This window comes from Melitaea cinxia, chromosome 20 (assembly GCF_905220565.1).
Source record: "Melitaea cinxia chromosome 20, ilMelCinx1.1, whole genome shotgun sequence".
Taxonomy (NCBI): domain Eukaryota; kingdom Metazoa; phylum Arthropoda; class Insecta; order Lepidoptera; family Nymphalidae; genus Melitaea; species Melitaea cinxia.
The window spans coordinates 14,638,352-14,663,042 of NC_059413.1; the positions used below are offsets into that span (position 1 = coordinate 14,638,352).

The 24,691-nt window shown below is 36.2% G+C and overlaps 1 protein-coding gene across 1 annotated transcript in view; it reads right to left on the bottom strand.

Annotated features, from left to right (window-relative positions):
* LOC123663308 overlaps positions 1–24,691 on the bottom strand; it is a 45,590-nt gene that overhangs the window by 20,680 nt on the left and 219 nt on the right. The window contains exons 2-8 of the mRNA XM_045597997.1: positions 19,674–19,810; positions 15,525–15,837; positions 9,197–9,308; positions 8,533–8,620; positions 6,990–7,165; positions 6,208–6,390; positions 4,860–5,036 (exon numbers count right to left, since the gene is read on the bottom strand). Of these exons, the coding sequence (XP_045453953.1) occupies positions 4,860–5,036; positions 6,208–6,390; positions 6,990–7,165; positions 8,533–8,620; positions 9,197–9,308; positions 15,525–15,837; positions 19,674–19,810 (1,186 nt within the window). The remainder of the gene's footprint in view (positions 1–4,859; positions 5,037–6,207; positions 6,391–6,989; positions 7,166–8,532; positions 8,621–9,196; positions 9,309–15,524; positions 15,838–19,673; positions 19,811–24,691) is intronic.

The window sequence follows — 24,691 nt, forward strand, 5'->3', positions numbered from 1 at the left end:
TATAGGAAGTAGACATCCGCTAAGAACGGATTTTACGAAACTCAACCCCTAAGGGGGTAAAATAGGGGTTGGAAGTTTGTATGAGAGTCCCATGTTTTTGAAGTAAGAGATTTGAAATTTAAAATGTATGCTCTATAGATGGTGAGGAGGCGTTCAAATAATGTATCGTTAGAAATCAACTCTCTTTTGGGGCTAAAACGGGGGATGGTAGGTTGACTTACTCATCACGAAATCTCCGAAACTATAACATCTATAAACTTTAAATTTGGCAGGTAGGTTCCTTATAGGACGTAGACATTTGCTAAGAACGGATGTTACAAAATTCGATCCCTAAGGGGATAAAACGGGGGTTGGAAGTTTGTATGAAAGTCCTATGTTTTTGAAGTAAGAGACTTGAAATTTAAAATGTATGTTCTATAAATGGTAAGAAGGTGTCTTAATTATGTGCCTTTAGAAATCAACCCCTTCTTGGGGTTAAAACGGGGGATGGTAGGTTGACTCGCTCATCACGAAATCTTCGAAACTGTAACAGATACAAACTTGAAATTTGACAGATAGTTTCTTTATAGAGTGTAGACATCTGTAAAGAACGGATTTTACGAAACTCGACCCCTAAGGGGATAAAACGGGGGTTGGTAGTTTGTATGAAAGTCCTATGTTTTTGAAGTAAGATACTTGAAATTTAGATTGTGTACTCTAAAAATAGTGAGGAGGTGTTCAAATAACGTACCTTTAGAAATCAACTCCCTTTTGGGGTTAAAACGGGGGATGGTAGGATGACTCACTCATCACGAAATCTCCGAAACTATAACAGCTACAAACTTGAAATTTGGCAGGTAGGTTTTTTATAGAGCGTAGATATCCGCTAAGAACGAATTTTACGAAACTCGACCCCTAGAGGGGTAAAACGGGGGTTGGAAGTTTGTATGAAAGTTCTATGTTTTTGAAGTAAGATGCTCGATATTTAAAATGTATACTCTATAAATGATGAGAAGGTGTTCAAATAATGTATCGTAGTCTATATATATATAAAAGAGAAAGGTCACTGACTGACTCATCACGAGAACTCAAAAACCGCTGGGACCATCCAGTGGTTTTTAATCAATCCAGGATGGACAAAGATGAAATTTGGTAGGTAGGTAGATTATAGTAAATAGACGTCCGCCAAGAACGGATTTTGCGATATTCCACCGCTAAGAGGGTTTAATTGGGGATTATAGTTTGTACGAAACATAAACAGCAGCTATAAGTTCGCCTGATAGGTTATTTATACTGCAGCCTGAAAATAAAACTAAGCTAAGCGTGGTGTATAGAGAGGTTTTATAAAAATAACTGTTAAATTATACTAAATTGTGCCTTTTAAAAAGTTACTCAGTGTGATAAGCATTTCAAGTGACTGAAATAAAAAAAAGTTTGCGTTAAACATCTTAACAGTAATGCATATCTTCATAACCACGCGAACGTAGTCGCGGGCAACAGTTAGTGTATCATAAAACAAAGTCCCCAAAAGCGTATGTGGTCGATTCCCTCAAAATCTACTGAACGGATTTTCATGCGGTTTCACCAGTGGAGACAGTGCTTCAAGAGGAAGGTTTACGGAATGACTAAGCCGATTTTGATGAAAGTTTCACTGGAAGTTTGCTGGTAAAACTTTGTGAAACACTGATTTCAACGCGGGCGAAGCCGCGGGCACAGCTAGTCTTAATATATATAAATCTCGTGTCACAATGTTTGTCCTCAATGGACTCTTAAACTACTTAACCGATTTTATTCAAATTTGCACACCGTGTGCAGTTTGATCCAACTTAAAAGATAGGCTATATTTTATTTTGATATATTATGTTATTACTATATTTCAGAAAAAAATAAGGTGATACGAAGTTCGCCAGGTCAGCTAGTATATTATAGATTATAGACTCTGTACATGAGACTGACAATTTGGGCTTGGGAACGACATCTCAACAACAAAGATAATTAAATGCCGTACATGTGGCCTGCGATATCACATAGAATGTATCAACACGTCTTACAAAAAAATTAATGACCTACCACCAGAGTATAAGACTAAATGGTCTTGTCCCTCTTGCTGCTCTAAGAAACCAAAAGGTGATAATAGCAACACAATAACGTGGAACTACCATTATCAACGATAGTCCATCTTCTAACATCAGGCATAGGCGACCATAGCCTTCAGTACAGCCAACATCACAGGTACATGAATATTTTACCCTTGAAAATTTAAAACAGCTAGTCAAGGAAGAAATGGACACACTTTTGATTAAAATAGAATGTAAATTTGACAAAATAATGGAAATTAAAATGTAAAGAAATGTGTGAGATTAAGGATGCTGTAAACTTTATTAATAATCAACATGAAGACTTAAAAAATAAAATTCAACAAAAGCTAACTGTGGTCAAAGCACTGGAGGAAGAAAATGTAAAATTGAAATCGACAGTAGTTGATCTCAATAGCCGCCTAACTCTAATGGAACAGCACGCAAGAATAAGTAATTTGGAAATTCAATGTATACCAGAGCATAAATCCGAAAACTTGCCAAATACTATTTTACAAATAGGAAAAATAATAGGCAATAATATATCGGACACTGATATTCACAGATGTACCAGGATTGCCAAAACAAATCCAGCAAATGGCCGCCCACGTTCCGTGATCGTAAAGTTTGCAAGCCCGTGTATTCGAGACACATTTTTGGCTGGAGTAATTAAACTCAATAAAAATAAATAAAGAGGATAAGTTAAACATAAGTCATGCTGGTATAGCTGGTGAGAAAAGACAAATCTACGTCATGGACCACTTGACGCCTGAACTAAAAAAAATTCATGCTTTTGCTAGAATAACAGTAAAAAACTTATTATTAAATTACAAATACGTATGGATAAAGAATGGACGTGTATTTTTAAGGGAAACGGATGGCTCTGAATGTATTGTTGTAAAGAATATCGAACAGCTGGAACAACTTAAATCTTAGAACTATAATTTGAATAATTTAGTCTTTTGTTTATTATATATAAAATTCTATAATCTATACCTATATCTATCTATCTATACCTATATAAAAGCGAAAGGTCACTCACTCATCACGAAATCTCCGAAAGTATAACACCTACAAACTTGAAATTTGGCAGGTAGGCTCCTTATAAGACGTAGGCATCCGCTAAGAACGGATTTTACGAAACTCGACCCCTAAGGGGGTAAAACGGGGGTTGGAAGTTTGTATGAAAGTCCTATGTTTTTGAAGTAAGAGACTTGAAATTTAAAATGTATGATCTACATATAGTGAGAAGGTGTTCAAATAATGCATCTTTAGAAATCAACTACCTTTTAGGGTTATAACGGGGTATGGTAAGTTGACTCACTCATCACGAAATCTCCGAAGCTATAACAGCACAAACTTGAAATTTGGCAAGTATGTTTCTTATAGGGCGTCAACATCCGCTGAGAACGGATTTTACGAAACTCGACCCTTAAGGGGATAAAACGGAGGTTGGAAGTTTGTATGAAAGTCCTATGTCATTAAGGTAAGAGATTTGAAATTTAAAATGTATGCTCTATAGATGGCGAGGAAGTGTCCAAATAATACATCTTAATCTATATATATAAAAGAGAAAGGTTACTGACTCACTCATCACGAGAACTCAAAAACCGCTGGATGGTCCATCCATCCAAGATGGACAAAGATGAAATTTGGCAGGGAGGTAGATTATAGTTAGTAGACGTCCGCTAAGAACGGATTTTGCGATATTCCACCGCTAAAGGGGTTTAATTGGGGTTGATAGTTTGTATGAAACATATACAGCAGCTATAAGTTCGCCTGAAAGGCTATTTATACTGCAGCCTGAAAATAAAACTAAAAATGTGGTGTATAGAGAGGTTTTATAAAAATAACTATTAAATAATACTAAATTGTGCCTTTGAAAAAGTTACTCAGAGTGATAAGCATTTCAAGTGACTGAAATAAGAAAATAATTTGCGTTAAGCATCTTAATAGTAATATCTTCATAACCACGTGGAGGTAGTCGCGGGCACCAGTTAGTGTATTATAAAACAAAATTCCCAAAAGCGTATGTGATCGATTCCCTTTAAAATCTACTGAACGGATTTTCATGCGGTTTCCAACCAATGGAGAGAGGGCTTCAAGAGGAAGGTTTACAGAACGGCTAAGCCGAATTTGATGAGAGTTTCACTGGACGTTTGCCGGGAAAACTTTGTGACAAACTGATTTCAACGCGGGCGAAGCCGCGGGCACAGCTAGTAAATATATAAAAACAAGTACTACTGAATCGAACTATAGAATTGAACCCGCAACCCGAGGAGCAGAAAGCAGGGACACTACAAACTGTGCCAACAGGCTAGTCAAAAGTTTGATATTACTGTGATTATTGAGTGTACAAAATATAAGCATTATAATAAAATAGATTGAATAAAGAGTGTCTTTACATGTATGACATACACTTACACACACACAAATCTGTGTCCTAATTCAGAAATATGTGTTTAAATTGAAAATCTACACAGATATTATGAGGGTTATAGGTTTTAGTTCTACTGTAGAATACCAATTTATCTGAAATGATAAGCAAAGAATAGGCAATAAAATATTACGATACAAACGGTGCAGGAAGCATCAACGCGAAGAAAGAAGAACGTAAGAAGTTATACTTCATTGGCTAGCTAACTTCGCGTTGCTAACTTCTTCGTTGACTAGCTATCTTAAGGGTGTTGGTTTTTGTGTGAGTGCATCGTAAAAATTTACCCTCATCATTTTTTTCTAAGATGTCAAAAGAAGCTTCAAAAAGCACGTGCCTTATATTCTGCCTTATAGTTGTCTTATACTCACTCAGGATACGCAATGAAGAGTATAGACTTCAGGTCCAGGTAGTAGGCGATGAAGAAGTTGGCGACAACAGTGGCGACGAACAGACCAGCCAAGATCTTGACCGCGTGCTTCCGCCGCGCCAGCAGCACCAGAACCAGTGACATCAGAATGTATAGCTGCATGTCAACTGCCAGAAACCTAGGGACCAGCATACCAATGTTACAGCGGATACGAATTTTAACTAGTAGGAGTCTTTAAATAATCACGTGAGGTTTGAAAAGGGGGAGGGGTCCAAAAAAAGAAAGGAACTACTATATGAAGAAAACTACATTGAGATTAACTAAGGTAGGGCACAGCAGGAATTTCCTGCTCAAAATATGGAGCAGCCTGACTGGGGTAGTACCTCGGCCTTACAGAAGACCACAGCTAAATAATACTGTTTTCAAGCAGTATTGTGTTCCTGTTGGTGAGTAAAGTGACCAGAGCTCCTGAGGGAATTGGGGATTGGGTCGGTAACGCGCTTGCGATGCTTCTGGTGTTGCAGGCGTCTATAAGCTACGGTAATCGCTTACCATTTCGTGAGCTGTACGCTTGTTTGCCGACCTAGTGACACAAAAAAAAGCACGTGTGTTTATTTTTCGTTGGACACGCGATTTGCGCGATGTGTGGTGGTGGTGGTGGTGGGGGGTTCAAAAATTGCTAAAAAGATCACGTGACTAATAGACGAGTCCTTAGCCTTTTGGTTTTTTACGTTTTTGTTTTTTTTTTTAAATATATTTCCCAGTCTTTGACGTCAAGAAGTTGTTATAAAGGTAGTTGTGGTTTTTGATAAATGTTTGAAATTACGTTGATCTCTATGTATTTAAAATGTATCCGTATTTTTCTAATACCATCTTTTTTAAAAATTTTAATAGTTTATACTAGGTCATTACGTTAAAAGAGATGTAGAAAATGGCGTAGAAAATGAAAAAAATATAAGTTAAAAAAATGACTTAGTAACTTAAAAGATAGGGTCACATCAGGGTAAGCTCACCAGCTCTACACGAGGCAACGATCATCAGGGACACCAGCTAGCTGCACCTAAGCTAGTATAGGGTCATATTAGGGGTAGAGCTTACCAAGGTGGTGAATGCTAGCGCGACCCCTCTCGCCCCACCCAGGCGGACGACTGCTCACACGTGGTGGTTTTTTAGTCAGTAGGAGTCTGACATAACCCTCTGGCGCCCTGCGCCGGAGGGTATCCATGATGGATTTTCCCCACGTAAAAAAAAAGGGGTAGAGCTTATCAGCTCTGCACGAGGCAGCGATCATCGAGGACACCAGCTAGCTGCACCTAAGTTAGTACAGAGTCACATCAGGGTAAGCTCACCAGCTCTGCACGAGGCAGCGGTCGTCGGGCTCCACGAGGTTGTTGACGAAGAGCGCGTGCGCCCACCACTTGCGGCGGCAGCGCGCGCTCTCCGCGCGCACGAGCGCCCACAGCGGTCCCGCGCTGGCGAAGCGCCACCACGTGGCGCTCAGCCCCACCACGAACACGTTCAAGGGCAGGATCCTGGACAGCGACACCGTCACGTTAATAACTCGCTTCAGCCTGCAATATTCCACTGCTGGGCATAGGCCTCTTTCGTCATGTAGGGGAAGGGTCAGAGCTTAATCCACCACGCTGCTCCAATGCGGATTGGCGGATATATACTATGAGTAACGATTGCTATCAGGTGTACTTGATAACAACCGGGACCGACGACTTAACGTGCTCTCCGAGGCACGGTGGGGAGACCCACAAGGACTGCACAAACACACAGACCACGGCAAACACCTGTATGGCCAATACAAATGTTTGCCATAAATAATAATAATTAACAAATAGTAACAATTAACAAAAAAACGGTCACCAACCCGCCTGCCCAGCGTGGTGACTATGGGCAAAACACACGAGTTCACGCTATTTTTGGCGTAAACTTGTGGAGGCCTATGTCCAGCAGTGGACTGTATGGGCTGTAATGATGATGATGAAAAATAACAGTAATCTATGCTTATAATAGACTTAATCACTCTAGACTCCTACAAAATCAATTAAACCTTAATTTTACTGAGCTCCATCCTCAAAACAAAGAATTTGAAAAATTTTAACGTGACTAGAGAACATATTACCTTGCGATTCTGTGAACTACCATGGTGAACCAGAGCCGGAAGTTCACTTTCTTCTTGGGATCGGTCTCCAGCGAGTGTAGCACGTTGTAACCCAGCAGGAACGAGGACAGAATGATGAAGGTCTGGACCACAGAGGTGCCGTTGTGCAGAACCGTTGACAACGGATGTATATTTTTCTGTGGGATTCACTGCTTATTTGTCTGACTTACTTGTTAAAAATATTTTACCTGTCTGATTTTTTTTTTATATATAAAGTTATGTCCACAGGCTTATAATGCTCATGCTTTTGTTATTCCGATTTTTATTTTTGTTAGTGATCGTTTACTTGGTACACTTCTGCAGCTTACATTAAGAGAACTAATTATTCTATCTTAGTGTCCCTAATGCAGACGTGAGTCCACCGACCAAAGATATGCTAACTTAATTTATATCTTACATGCAAAAGACAGATTTTTTTTTAAATATTGTTATTTTTTTTTCTTTTTTTATTACATTGCGCCTTATCTTATTTTTTTTTATATCGCAGGCCTCGTGGAGGCCAGGTGCTGTGTGGCTACGGCACTAAAGAATTTAGCCACCCCCTCTCTTCCCGTGGGTGTCGTAAGAGGCGACTAAGGGATAACAAGGTTCCACAACCACCTTGGAACTTAAGAAGCCGACCGATGGCGGGATAACCATCCAACTGCTGGCTTTGAAATACACAGGCCGAAGACGGGCAGCAGCGTCTTCGGTGCGACAAAGCCAGTACTGCGGTCACCAACCCGCCTGCCCAGCGTGGTGACTATGGGCAAAACACATGAGTTCACGTTATTTTTGACGTAAACTTGTGGAGGCCTATGTCCAGCAGTGGACTGTATAGGCTGTAATGATGATCGCAGGCCTTATCCCAATTATTATTGTCATTATTATTAATGTTTAATTATTAATATTTGACAGAAATCCATATAAACTGCAGGTTTCAGTTTACACAAGAAGATCTCAGCTGTACAATACCGCTTTCAAGTAGAATAAAAATCGACCTAAAATTTGACGCTTATTTTTTGTTTCTTTAGTAAGCAGAAATAGTTAGTAAATTTATTATTTTATTGTTATACTTTATATCATATTTATTATTATTATATTATGTAATATATAATAATAATGTAACTAGCGACCCGCCCGGCTTCGCACGGGTGCAATGCTGATACTAAATATACTACAGAATGTCTTTATTTTTGTTACAGAATGCGTTGAAGAAATAAAGGTTCACTGCTCGTTCCCCGTAAGTGATAGCGTGATAATATGTAGCCTATTATGTTGACCCGACTTGTTGATAATATTTGTGCAAAATTTGAAGTAAATCCATGCAGTAGTTTTTGAGTTTATCCCGGACATACATACAGACAAACAGACAAACAGACGAAAATTCTAAAAACTATATTTTTGACTTCGGTGTCGATTGTAGATCACACCCCAAGTATTCTTTTAAAAAAATATTCAATTTACAGTTTAACTTTCCTACCATTTTATTATATGTATAGATAATGTCTTATGTAATACTCACTTCTTCTAGGAAGCGCGGATTGTGTATGTAAGTCATGTGGTGAGCTATGACTGAGTGTGCTAACATCACTAAAATAAGTGTTATAGCTCTGAAACAAAATATTATAGTTATTGGTAACTCATATTATCTCATATTATCATACATACTCATATTATCTCATATTATAGTTATTAGTAACTCATATTATCTCATATTATAGTTATTAGTGACTCAGGGTCAAGTTTGGTGACTTCAAGTATATTGTGCGAAATTAAGAATACACATTGTTTACAACGGATTTATAATTAAGCTCAGTCAGAGTTTAATGGCGTGCCATTGTAGAGGCCCATATCTAGAGGCCCATATCTAGTACTCGTTTATCATAACGATGATTTTTTGAAGTAGGGAATAGCAGGAAACATCCTGGTGAACATTTACAGCAGTCCGACTAGGGATGTACCTCAACCTTGCAGAAAATCACAGCCAAATCATTCTGCTCTCAAATAGTGTTGTATTCCTATGCTGAGTAAGGATGCCAGAGCCTGGTGAGGGTCGAAGGTAGGGTCGGCAATGCGCTTGCAATGCTTCTGGTGTTGCAGGTGTTTATAAGCTACGGTGATCGCTTACCATCTTGTTTGTCGCCTTGGTAAATATATATCCATGATATTGTATTAAGTATTGTTACTTTAATCCATGCACTGGCGTGAGAGGCTCGTATCTGGGGTCCCCCTTTTCATACGTCGCCGTCAGCCTCTTCCAGTTCTCAATCAGCGACCAGCTCATCAGGTAACGGTTAGCTATAAAGTTTAAGAATCATTTAATGAGATGTTTGTAAATATTTTGGCGAATATACTGTAGAAAGTTATTTTACAGAATATCAGTATGAAATATCTCATGTTTTAGGTCCCTTAGCATGTAAAAAACATTAAAACGAGTTGGTGGTGCCTTTGTATTATTTTATTGAGGCAGGAATACAGAAGGAAATATCCTGATCAAAGTCTGGAGCAGTCCGTCTGGGGAAGTACCTCCAACTTACAGAAGATCACAGCTAAATAACATTGCTCTGAAGTAGTGTTGTGTTCTTGTGATGAGTAACGTGGCCAAAGTTCCTGGGGAGGATCTAGGGAGGGTAAGGTACGCAACGGTAACTTGAATATCCTTTAAAAAACCTTTTTATCGTAGGTTAAGTTTTTAATACAACACACTATGACCATGAGTAGTAGCAAGTACAAAATAAGCGCGAGTCGAAAAAACTCTTGTTAAAATATAATTAAAAAAAGTGTGTGTGCAATTCACACACGGCAAAAGTGAAAAAGCCAGCCCTGCGGTCACCAACCCGCCTGCCCAGCGTGGTGAATATGAGCAACACACATGAGTTCACGCCATTTTTGGGGAGAACTTGTGGAGGCCTATGTCCAGCAGTGGACTGTATAGGCTGAAATGATGATGATGAATGATGAAAAGTGAAACTTCTAAAAAGTAGCCTACGAGAAATGTTTTCCACCGAGAATATAAAATACTGTGGAATGTGTATCTGTGTGTCTATCCCATTCTCTCGTCGACTTCATCCTATATATTTTTGTGTTTGTTTCTTTATATAACGTATTTTCATTTAATCGAGTTTCAAATCACAACGTTTCTAAAGAATTTTCATTTCAAAAACAATAACATTAATTGAATTTATTATTTTATTTACAACTATTATATTATTTAGCAAAAAAAATATTAAATATCAAATAGCATATAGACACAATAAAAATATTTTTTTTTTAAATAAAATTCCATACAGATACATTAATAAAGTACTTCAAGGTAAATGCTAAATGTCATTCGCAATTATCGCCAGTTCACTGCAGGTATCAGCGAGATCTAATTATTTTTATGAACCTATTTCCCAGAATCACCTGTAAACAATTTTGTTATTACATAAAACTTTTTGACGGTAAACGTTCTTGCGTGGATTAATGTTTTCGTGTTGTAGCGACATCTATCTCGCGACATATAAATTAGAGAAAAGTGACGTATCCTACATCCCTATGGAAAATATCTCATATAATTGTGTTTGCTCGCAAACGAAAAAAAAACCGACTTCAATTACATCGACGAGTAATACAACGTAAATCGACGTAAAAATAGTCAAGTAACTACGCGTTATCAAAGATTAATCAAAAAGTAGTTATCAGATCTCGATAAAATTTATATGTGACCACACGATAAACATCAGCTTTCGATTAAATCAAAAATTATCAAAATCGGTATACCCAGTAAAAAGTTATTGCGGATTTTCGAGAGTTTCCCTCGATTTCACTGGGATTCCATCATCAGATCCTGGTTTCCTTATCATGGTACCAAACTAGGGATATCTTCTTTCCAACAAAAAAAGAATTATCAAAATCGGTACATCTAGTAGAAAGTTATGCGGTATAATACAACGTAGGTCGACGAAAAAAGCGTCAAGTAAAAACGCATTATTAGATATAACTCGAAAAGTAGTTGTTAGATTTCAAATAAATTTAAATGGGACCAATTGACACACACCACCTTTCGATTAAAACAAAATTTGTCGAAATCGGTCCACCCGGTCAAAAGTTCTGATATAACATACATTTAAAAAAAATACAGTCGAATTGAGAACCTCCTCCTTTTTTGGAAGTCGGTTAAAAACTTGGACAAATGCAGAGCAAATTCTCATACCGAGTTTTAAGAATCAATCAGATCTCATAGACTCTCCTAACCCTATATGAGAATTTGGTTCGCGCTATCAAAGTTTTCAGAGTGATTGAGTATATATACTAGAACCCGAAAACCGTTGGGGCGGAAGCCCACCAGATACAATAACCGTCTGGTCGGAGGATCCTCCCTTTGCGATGACGGACGAGGAACTCAACAACCTATTCCTCGTTCCCCCCAAACTTGTGACCCCGACGTGATTTGAACGCGCATTCTCCATCATACGTGATATCGACGAAATCGTCCGTCCGTCTTTTTTGGCTGTAATTATCTGAAGATAAGATAAGAAATAGAGATAAGAGAGAAGATACTTGTGTATCTAATGATCTAATCTAATCTACAATTATATCTTAAAATTATCAAGTGTCGAGAGTTCGTTTATTCGATAATTTTATTTAGAAAACTTTTTGATTAAAATTGTATGGTAATGAAGCAGAAACATTTCATGGAAGTAATTGAATCTGTATAAATAACAAATGAATAATCAAAATGAATCGTGCATAATTTCAGAACGTTTGCATCGAATGGGGTAATTAATTCTTGTGTTATGTTTAAGTTAATCAGTATTTATATTATTATTAGTAATTAGTATTAGTATGAGTAACTAACTGAGGTAGGGCACAGAAGGAATTTCCTGCTCAAAATACGGAGCAGCCCGACTGGGGTAGTACCTCGACCTTACAGAAGATCACAGCAAAATAATACTGTTTTCAAGCAGTATTGTGTTCCTGTTGGTGAGTAAGGTGACCAGAGCTCCTGGGAGGATTGGGGATTGGGTCGGCAACGCGCTTGCGATGCTTCTGGTGTTGCAGGTGTCTATAGGCTACGGTAATCGCTTACCATCAGGTGAGCCGTAAGCTTGTTTGCCGACCTAGTGACATATAGTAATTATTAAGTAAAATCGTAAACGTCTACTTGGGACGGAGATTTGTTTTATTTGAATAACAAATGAATTTAGCGCCGGGTTTCGCTAAACACCGAACTGTCAAGTGTATAAGTCGCATAAAATAAAACGTCGTAAAATAAGCCACTAACTATGCTTATAACGTCCTATTTGACTTAGCGGCATAATATCGACGAAAACTAGTGTCGTTCGAGTGGCGTGCTGAAAGGCACCGTAAGCTCAAATCCACTCAATACGATACGCGATACCAATGGTATGACAATCTTAGTTGACATCAAAGTCCGGTTGACAACTAAACCTTGGTGGTCACTGGTGGCTGTCAAGTTAACCAATAGGTCTGCTGGTCAGCTAATTCATTAATGTATTACACAGAACTGTATCAGCTAGTAAAACTTAGTAAATATTCTACCGTGCGTTTTCAAATAGAAGGGCTTGATTAACGCCAGAACGCCGCTACATTGCGGGTGTTATAGGCGAATAATTTTCCTACCACTAGTAACAATCGCTATAATTATGTTGTATCAACCACCGGGACCATCAGATTTACGTTCACCAAGGTATGGTGAAAAGACCCGTAAGGTCGGACCATTATTTGCGTAATCTATACATACAATAAAATGGTAGAAAAGTCAAAACTGTACATTGAAAATTTTTTTAAAAGAATACTTGGGGTGTGATCTACTATCGATACCGAAGCCAAAAATATAGTTTTTAGAATTTTTGTCTGTTTGTCTGTATGTATGTCCGGAATAAACTCAAAAAGTACTGCATGGATTTACTTCAAATTTTGCACGAATATTATCAACAAGTCGGGTCAACATATAGGCTAGATAATATCTAGCTATCTCCTAGGGGGAACGAGCAGTGAACCTTTATTTCTTCAACGCATTTTGTAACAACGTGTAATCTAACGACGCATATTTGAACGTTGTTGATATCATGTTAATAACCATGCTATAAGCTAGTTTCATACTATAAATAAAGACATTCTGTAGTATATTTAGTATCAGCACTGCACCCGTGCGAAGCCGGGGCGGGTCGCTAGTTAAAATTTTTAATTCCGAGTTGAAATCGAACTCGTAAACCTCCGGTGTTCCTGAACGCACATGCACCACAACTCCGAGCGGTGGACCATGCACGCGTGTAATATAAAACAATAAAACGGCTAATATATTTATTACGCTCATCTGTAAATTTATTATCAAGTTCAGGGATCTGCGACTAGACCAATAAATTTTGTATAAAATATAATCGTTAGGTGATGATAATTACAGTGTTGTAATCAAAAAACAAAGAAAAATAAGAAACAATTAATTATGTTTCATGTTTTTTTCTTAACTAGTTATGTTTACGGTTTCGCTTGCGTTAATTTCGATTTTATTTTTTATTTTTTTTTATTTGGAAATTGAATTAGGCAAGGGTTTATTGAAAACATTTTGTAAACGAAATCGAAAAAAAAAACAAACATTGTTCGTAATTGAATTTTATAAAGGGCACAAAAGGACAACAGACACATTCTCATAGAATTTATCTGTTTTACTGTAAAGTTAGGTAAGATAAAGATGTCCATAAAAGACAAATACTTCTTACTATCATAAAATTTATATTCAGATTAAAATCTTGGTATTCATAATAAGAAAAAATAATAAGCGTAATAATTTACATAAATGTACAACAATTCATTTAAATTACTGTGTAATTCAAGTCACAGTATCATTTCGCGCTCCATTCCAGTTAATGGCGTTTCCGCGTTTTTACTTGCACTTCGTTATTCATGTTTTGTTTCAAATGTAAACATGACAATAAATTTCACGTAACTGAACTTTAGACAAAGAAATGGACTCGGAAAGTTATAAGATAATAATCCTGGAGGTCACTGCGAATTATAAACAAGTGACACCTTTGTTTTTTTATTTTATTGACTTCTCACTTTTTATTGGAACGAAGTTCCTTACGGCAGGCTTGACATTTGGCTGGGCGACGGAACTGAAAAAAATGTGATACTAAAACCGTAAGAAAAATATATAACGGAAATGACGTAATATCAGTCACACGACTGTATACTATATTACTAGTAAACTTTTTTTTTTTAGATTATTTTTGTAATTTTATACTGTCGACAAAAATAAATAAAGACATGTTTTTTTATTTCATTTAATAGTTTGAATTATTATTATTATTATTTTGTTTGATTTATTTTATTTTACGGTATTTTTTATTTTCTAAAACACTAAACATCCTAAATACTTTTATGTACTTAATTAAAAACCAATCAACAAAATTATTAAGAACTAGAAAATATATATAAAATTCAACATTTTTTTTTTTCAAAATGTGTTGTTTCTATACTATCCGAAGGAACTTCGTTCCTACCTGGTGTCCCATTTTATATTTTTAGTAACGAAAGAGAAGTATATAAATATTGTTTTCTAATGTTTACGCGAATTTCTCTCATTATAATGAAACAACTTTTTCGGATTCCGGGAGTCCTCCCGTGACCGAGGTTGCTGTAAAGTATTCGAAACGTCGGACATTTAAAAAACTTAATAAATCGCGATAAAATGCGAAAAAAGTGGGTCATAATAAAGAGCTATGTAAAGATTTTATTTACTAAAGCACACACACACCACTTATAGGACACATACCAACAGGGTAGTTTTATACTAACTATAATCAACAAATGCAATTTAAATATGTAATATATATCGCATTCAGCCTTTAAAACCCTACTACTGGGCATAGTCCTCTTTCTACATTTAGGAGAAGGATTGGAGCTTAATCCAACACGCTGCTCCATAACGGGTTAGCGGATACTTTCCCTATTATGAGAAACTATCGCTATCAGGTATTTATGATAAAGCCGGGACCGACGGTTTAACGTGCTCTCCGAGGCACGGTGGGGAAATATAATAAAAATACAAGGACAGACATCCAAATCGGAAAGAAATATTTGTACAGTTACAAATATCCATCCCCAGCGGGAATCGAACCTGCAAACCGTGTTTTAGGCGACTACTTGCACCACTACACCAGAATTGTTCGCTTCAGCCTATAATATCCCACTACTGGGCATAGGCCTCTTTCTCCATGTAGGAGAAGGATCAGAGCTTAATCCACCACGCTGCTCCAATGCGGGTTGGCGGATATATTCCCTACTACGAGTAACGATCGCTATCAGAATTGTTACCAATATAACGATACACAAATACTTCTAAAGCCTACTAGAATCAAGGAACTTTTGACTTTGACAGTGTTTGTTTCCTCTGGAAAACATGAATACATACATTTTAAATAGATGAATCTCAATTTACTTCGAGTTTCTATTGTAACACAATCAAATTTAAAATATAATTCGATAAATAGTTAGATAATAACTCACGTTTTGCATCTGGATTGCGAAGTAGATCATATGCAGTTCCAACAGCGTTGCCGATCAGGATCAGACCGGCGACGCAGGCGAATATCATATCATACACGTCGACAGGTGTCTGTGGGGGGCTGTTCCTGGTCTGACAGTACTCCAGGGTGAGGAGCCTCGCGTCCAGCTTGTACCTGCTCTTCGTAATATTTTGAACGCAGTCTTCGAAGACCTCAGGTAAGAACTCTCCAGAAACGTGAGCGCATGTCGTGGTGACGCAGTACCCACGGCTTATGACTGTGTGGTTGAACTTGTACTTGTCTTTGGATATTTCCTGTGGGTAAATAATTTAATTGGATCTGTGTATTTTTACAATCAATTAACTGCTTAACAAATATCTTTTACTCGTATATACTTAGAGTTCATTTTTTTTTGAAACGACACAAATAAACCACGACGTTAATATCAAATAACTCATTACAATAAATCTTTGACATTTCATTGAATTTCCAGCGGAAAAAACGTGAACTTGACGCTTATTACACAGTTTATTGAGTGAATAAGGTAAATTGTCTTACGTTTAGTCCAGGCATGCGGAACAATGATCAGAGGATTATAGAAAAGCCTAAATATTATTGATTGTTGATTGATAGGTTGGAATGTTAACTCAGTCGGTTAAGGGCGATGTTAAACGAAAGTTTACGATTAAGTTTTTTTTATGTCACTAGGGCGGCAAACAAGCTCATGGTAAGCGATTGCCGTAGCTTATAGACACCTGTAACACCAGAAGCATCGCAAGCGCGTTGCCGACCCAATCCCCAATCCCCCCAGGAGCTCTGGTCACCTTACTCACCAACAGGAACACAATACTGCTTGAAAACAGTATTATTTAGCTGTGATCTTCTGTAAGGTCGAGGTACTACCCCAGTCGGGCTGCTCCATATTTTGAGCAGGAAATTCCTGCCGTGCCCTACCTCAGTTAAAGTATATATAACAAATATAAAAATACAACTCTGGTTTGTGGATACAAACTAAAAATTCACAAGAAAAAAAATGATTCATAAGCGCCATTATTTTTTATTTATTCAATAAACCGCATACCACCAGTACCACAGTTTTATTATTATCAATGAATATTATTAAGAAATTAACGATATCATCTTATAAAATCGTCACGTCCTTATATAAAATGTTCTGTTTATGTATTATGTAATAATGCGCTAATTGAAGTATAAGTCTCGATTAAGCCGGTTTTATCGCTTTTAAACAAACTGGAGAGCCGTAAGTTGATGAACTCTGTAAAAAGTTCAAAGATTTTAATTTTGTTTTTATTTCTTAGATTTATTTCGAGACATCCGTAAATAAATATAACGGTTAAAACACTGTCAAAACTATAACACTTCGAAATATTTGGACGTTATATATATATTTTTTTGTATTAGTAAAATAATTTTCAATTTGAAAAAAAAAAATCTAAAAGTCTGGATTAAAATCAAAATAAATACTCTACAGTACAGTACTAACAGTACAGTTATTTTATTAGTAAATATTAATTAATTCGTAATATGTAAATATAAAAAATTTAAATTATAAATAAATATATAGGTCTTGCGCTCTTTAAAATCAATAATATAATTTTTTTTTTCAAAAAATATACAAGAATAACATAACTCAAAAATCAAAGCCAATTGATAGTTACAAAAAATATTCACAATACTTTTTTTCTGTTTTATAGTAGGATAAAAAATAGACCTAAAAAAAAGCATTTGACGCTAATGGAATCAATTATTTCAAATGAATGAATGGAGAATGGAAAAACACATTTCATAAACTAGCCATGGAATATTTTATATAGGTATATCTATAATAACATATAGGTACTCCAACAAAAATAGATGTGGCGTTACAATTCAAGTTAAAATAACGTCATAAGGTCATAAGGTGTCACGACTGGCAGCCATGTTTGCTATTTTTAAATCAGGTATTTACGTTTCGATAACGAATTTTCTACATCTGTGGGTCTGGTTCGATATGCATTTTTTTACAAACATACACACACGTAACAGTTTTTTATTGACTTTCGTTTTCACAAACTTTTTATCATTGTGATCGAACTTTATTTTATATATGACTGAAGTGCAAAACAAGTATACTGCCTAACTAATGATAACCTGCAACACCAGAAACATCGCAAGCGAGTTAAAGATCCTATCCCTTACACTTACAGGAGTCCTTTACTTTCCAGGAGTTCTGGCTGCCTTAACATAGAAACAGGATGAGATTTAAGCAAGATATTTTCTGCTGTAGTTAATAAAATTATTTCCTTATATTTACAAATGAATACGATGTGAATTAATTTAAAAATAACGAATGAATTGAATTGGTTATGAAATTGGCTGATCATGTTTGAATGTAGCTTACGTCAAGTTGCTATAGTTTAATTTTTTTTTAACTGTATTAAATTTTTATGCTTTATCAAGTTTTGATGCTACATTTTAGTCGCCTTATGTAATTATTGTTATTTTTTTATTGTTATTAATATTATTATTTTTTCATTTTGTTATTCCTTACTATAAAGTATGTTCCTGTTTTCCCGCTCTTCGTTTGTTCTTTATAACTTTTTTTTTCAATATTATCACTGTCCGTGCTGCACTTTTTGCTATCTGCATATACACAGTGCTCACTGAAAATCAGTGTTGGAGCAACGATGTCTCAACAATACCAAGTGGGTGTTCGATTGGTGACATCACAAATTAATTTTTTTTTAATTACATTTTTGTGTAAAGCTTTGTAGTTTAGTATTAGGATTGAATTTTGTTGAATTTTATCTTACGTAAGCAGTGTTTTGTTACCAATAAAATTTATTTTTATTTAATTCTTTTCTTTAAGCACTCAGTGACTGCTTATGACTTCTATGCACATTGAATTGAACTCAGCATCAAAAAAGCGTATTACTGTTAGGCACAAGCCACAGGCGGATATTTCCTTCAACATGAGTAACTTACATGTATACGATAACACCTGGGACCGTTGGTTTCAGGTACTCACCGAGACATGGAGGAAAGAGACCCACAAAGCTATACACACAGTAGCAAAGCTATAGTACCCAGACTAGAAACAGACCTTCGGATTATTAGGATATTAAGCCAAATCAATGGTTTTGTTATTATATTCAAAGCATTTTAGCTGGGTGTCCGGCGCTACCACTAATATCAATTAATTTCAATTTTTAATTAATGTGCTATAAGTAGAACAGACGAAATTTAATTAACAAAAAGGAAGGGCATGTAGACTTCAAAATTCTTACGAAAATACGAGAAGTAGAACGAGAATACTAGGAGAGCACAATGTATGTTTCTTTGAAAATATATTGAAGTTGTGTAAAATATATTTTAAAAATATTATAAGCTTTATTCAGAATTTTTAAGTATGATATTAAAATAATATGAAAGGTTAAATTTGCTATTAAGTAACCGGGTGTCAACTGCCCCAATGGTAATATAGATAATGATCGTCTTTTCGTATAAAATGGTGATTGCTACGTAGAAAATAAAGTTATTTTACAGATTATCCGTTGAAAAATTTAATGCTGTATTTATTTTGTATGTATTGTCTTATTTTTATGACTTAGAAACAATTGTTAAAATTGTGTATACATATCTGTTAATTTGTGACTATGTACTGAATATTTTTTTTGTCGCTTATTTCTCACTGTTATACGCATGATGTAGTGGTGCGAGTGGTTACGGCAGTAAGAATATAGCCACCCCCTCTCTTCCCGTGGGTGTCGTAAGAGGCGACTAAGGGATAACACAGTTCCGCTACCACCTTGGAACTTAAAAAGTCGACCGATGGCGGGATAGCCATCCAAATACTGGCTTTCAAATAAACAGGCTGAAACCGGGCGGCAGCGTCTTCGGTGCGACAAAGCCAGCCCTGCGGTCACCAATCCGCCTGCCCACCGTGGTGACTATGGGCAACACACATGAGTTCACGCCATTTTTGGCGCGAACTTGTGGAGGCCTATGTCCAGCAGTGGACTGCGATAAGCTGATGTGTGTGTGTGTATGTGAGTGTGAGTAGCCGCCTAAAACACGCAACGATAAACAACTTAATACCTACTTGAATTATATAAAGCAACTGATTGATTTATCCACAAGGTGTGCTTGCCTGTATAATATCTAGAAGTTTGCTGTACTTCTGCGATGAAAGATGGAAGGAGCCGAGACAGAAGGCGCCGCGGGAGCCCAAGCACTCGTCGTAGTCGTCCAGCTCAAACATCCTGGGCATCGAGTAGTATTGCTCGTCTGTAACAAACACACAAATATAATAAACGTTAGGTAATTGATAGTACTAAACGACTTCAAGAAAGTAAGTCGATTGTATTTTATTTAACTTACTGGAACCCATAAATTACTGGAAAGGTAGTGTTTGTTTAGTCCGAATTAAATTGAAACAGTGTCTGATTAGTACCTAGTTTTTGAGTAATCCGTCGCTTCAGTTATACCCGCAGCAAACATCTGTATGACCAATACAAATGTTTGTCATGTTCGGGGATCGAACCCGCAACCGCTAGCGCAACACAAACCAGTGCTGTGACCGTTGCACCAGCGCGTCGTTGTGTACATATATTTGTATCTAATATAAATATGACGGCGTCGTCAATATTTTAGAACGACAGGTACAACGGAAATGACGTCATCAATATACTTGGCATTAAATATAATAAGAAGCATTTGCAAGATAAAGCTATAGTGCGCATACATCAATGTTGACAGGCAATCATATTTATTTTACAAGCAGTTGAATCAAATATTTATAGTAATTTTATAAGAACTCTGAAATAAAATTATATCATTGTATTATTTAGTAATGCCGGCTTGAAGATCATTTATTGATCAAAAGATATGACAATTCACTTAGATAAGAAATTACAAACATTAAAATTAAACAAAAATTTATATGTTGGGTACGTCGCAATACAATATATATATATATATATACAATTCCTAGTGGAGAAAAGAAATTAACAATATGTAGGGTAGTATTAAAATATATCTATACGCGAGTTAACAGAAATAAGCGAAACTGGAAGTGTCATTGTTAAGGAGTTATTTTATGTTTCATTAAGTATATAACAAAAATTAATACACCAATTCATTAAAAAAAAACTTCTTTTTTATTGCTTTGCTTTATCTTATATATAAAATTCTCGTGTCACAATATTAGTTAACAAACTCCTCCGAACGGCTGGAACGATTTTTATGAAATTTTGTGTGCATATCGGGTAGGTCTGAGAATCGGCCAGCATTTATATATCATACCCCTAAGTTATAAGGGAGGGGGATGAATTGGGTTAATAACATATATAGCCAAACAATGTTTGCGGAGTCAGCTAGTTCATTCTGTATATTCATAAATACGTGTGAAAACCAATGCGCCGCTAATACTAGCTAACTAACCACACTAATTGCTAATCGGAAAACAATAATAACTGGGACTTATTATCTGTGAAGTTGATCGTAATTCCTGAAGAATTTCCTTAGTCGCAAACTCGTTTTGCTCAACTTGTCCATTACGTGGAAATTTTACTTGATTTAATTGTGGTCTCATACTGTTCTAGGTGCAACACTGGCCAGGCCGAAGTCCGCATGACTAGTTCTATAATTAATTAATAATAGGTAGTATATTTATATACAATCATTTTAGCTTCAATTTAGCAGTATGTAGTGGCCTATGAATTATGTATGAATGTATATAATAAATGTATATAATTATGAATGAATAACCGAAATGTCCTTAATTTCTGAACGACTGCGCAAAATGGGACATTTCTATTCAGTTCCTTTTTATTAGGACACTAGCGGACCCGGCAGATGTTATCCTGCCCGGAAAACAGCTACCAAATTTGATAGCTTACATATCGATAGCAGCGCCACCTACCGGGTCCAATTGAGATAAAAACTAACATATCTTCCGAGTTAGACAAAATTACAGATGCTTACAAAATTTGATAAAAATTGGTTCAGTAGTTTCTGAGTTACATACTGATAGCAGCGCCACCTACCAGGTCTGATTGAGATAAAAACTACCCTATCTCCCAAGTTGGATAAAATTATAGATGCGTACAAAATTTGATAATTATTGGTTCAATAATTTTGCAGTTACATACCAATAGCAGCGCCACCTATCGGGTCCAATTGAGATAAAAACTACCCTATCTCCCAAGTTGGACCAAATTACAAATGCTTAAAAAATTTGATAAAAATTGGTTCAGTAGTTTCGGAGTTACATACATTTAAAATTTTTATTGTTAACGCCCACCCCCGTAATCCTTATTGAGCATGAGTTATCCTAAAATCCTATCATTTCTACATCACATATAGGAGATTCGTACCAAATTTGTAGTCGATAGTTTAAAAACGGGAATTTTCCATTGTTAACGCCCCCGCAACAATATAATAGGTAATGTGAAATAGCTAGTTAATACCATTTTTACTGAATGTAAATGAAATTAAAATGCGGTCTACGAATAAGATCAATTTAATCATTAATAACTTACGTAAAATGCTCCCTAATATAATATATTATTTATTATACTACATTTTATTAAAAAAACGTTTGTATGAGAAAAAGAAAAGGGCTGTTTTTAGCGTTTTCACGGAAATTATTCGAATTTTTCTCACCGTAAAAACCATCCTTGGACTTCAACGAACATTTTAAAAAAATAATTGGTCAAATTGGTCCAGGCGGTGTTGAGTTATACGCTTGCGAACACATTTTACGATTCATTTTTATATATAAGATTATATAAGAGTACCTGGGTGACCCAGCTTAGCTCGGTATTTATAGTAAATCGCGTTTTTTGAAAATCATATTTAAATACGAATTATATATTGATAAAATATGAATGACAAGCTGTGTGGTTACGGCAGTAAAGACCATATAGCCACCCCCTCTCTTTCCGTGGGTGTCGTAAGAGGCGACTAAGGGATAACACAACTGTGTAGATAGAACTCTATTACCACCTTAGAACTTGAAAAGCCGAACGATTGCGGGATAAACATCCTACTGCTGGCTTTGAAATACACAGGCCAAAGACGGGCAGCAGCAGTTTTGGTGCGACAAAGCCAGCCCATGTCAAAGTCACCTCCATGCCACCGCCTGCCCAGCGTGGTGACTATCAGATAACACTTATCAGTTCACGCCATTTTTGGCGTAAACTTGTCGAGGCCTATGTCCAGCAGTGGACTGCCATAGGCTGAAGTGAATTGTGATTATTTATTTATATCTACTATTTATATGTATGTTTATCGAAAAATGTATGTAGCCATGTCGTTTAGCTGTTACCTACAACACAAGCATTAAGTTACTTACCTTAGGAACAGATGACTGTGTGAGTGTTAATAGTATATTTCATTACAAGTGTGGAAAGGCTGTCATTTTAAAGAGTTCCGACAAATGTCTACCCGAGCCGAGGCGCAGCCAAAGGCGAGGGTTGACAGTCGGAACAAGTACTGATAACGGATACTGAACACGTCTGAATTCGTGTTTTTTAAAAGGACTGGACCGAACCGGCTGATCAGGATGAGATGAGGATCAGGATCAGGACCAATCATCTGCGTTACAGGCCTTATCTAGTCCTGATCAGGCATGCCTGGTCCGGTCCTTCTAAATTAACTATACCTTTGCTTAGTAATATAATAAAAGTAAATCAAATATTTCATTTAAATAAAAACTATAAATATAACTTCACAGTTTTCCTGTCTAGATATTCTTTGTTGAAACAAAAACTGAATTAATTTTGAAATTATCAAATTGAAAAATCACCTTTTCCCTGTTTTTTTTTTTGATATTGCGCAATAAATTTGCAATTTAAAACAATACCATTTGAAGAATAATTGTGTTTGCAGGTAAACGAAGAAAAACCGACTTCAATTATATCGACAAGTAGGTACGTAGGTAGATGAAAAAATAGTCAAGTAAATACGCGTTATCAAAGATTACTCTAAAAGTTGTAATCAAATCTCGATGAAATTTAAATGTGACCACATGATAAACATCGGCTTTCGATTAAATTAAAAATCATTAAAATCGGTACACCCAGTAAAAAGTTATGCAGATTTTCGAGAGTTTCCCTCGATTTGTCTGGGATATCTTCATCAGATCCTGGTTTTCTTATCATGGTACCACACCGGGGATATCTTCTGTTCAACGAAAAAGAATTATCAAAATCGGTTCATAAACTTAAGAGTTATCCCCGACCATACAAAAAAAAAATATATACGGTCGAATTGAGTAACCTCCTCCTTTTTTTGAATTCGGTTAAAAACTAATGAGCATTTTTTTTCTTCTTAATTAAAATCTCTATTTTGTATTATAAGTTGCGTTGTCTAACTAATATAAAATTTACTTATGATTATTAGTTCTAGAAATAAAAAAAAGTTTTGTTATTAGGTATATAATGGTAAGTGGTTACCATAGATTATAGACGCCTGTAACATCAGACGCATCGCAAGCGTTGCCGACCCTACCCCCCCAAACCCTCCCAGGAGCTCTGCCTACATTACTCACTACAGAAACACAACACTACTTGCAATTAATATATTTAAGTTGATAATAACAACCATACATAACATAACCCAACAATAATACTGATGGGAGTAGTCGCTTAAAACAACGATGGTTTGCGGTTTTGAATCGCGCTCGGGATGCATATTTGTATTTATACAAATATTTCTGCCCGGGTTGAATATCTATCCTTGTGGGTCTTCCCACTGTGCCTCGGAGAGCACGTTAAGCCGTCGGTCCCGGTTGTTATTATTAATATCTGATAGCAATATCATTACTCATAGCAGAGAACGCAGCAGGGAAATTTGACATAGGCTATAATAAATCACGCTCTGACTTATATAACTGGAGGAGTAACCGATATGATCGATTCAAGTAAAATCTTACGAATCGGCTACTAAGATATAATTTAACCGACTTCAAAAATGTATGATGTTCTCAATTCGACTGTATGTTTTCACATAATATAGTACCGTCATCAATTTTACCGGGTGCAGCGATTTTGATTTTTTTTTAAAATCAAAAAGTCTCATTTTATATCGTGGTACTAAGAATGGTTTTTGAGTTATTCATAATAATTCGTATTTAAGTGACAATTTTTCACCTACCCTCAAATT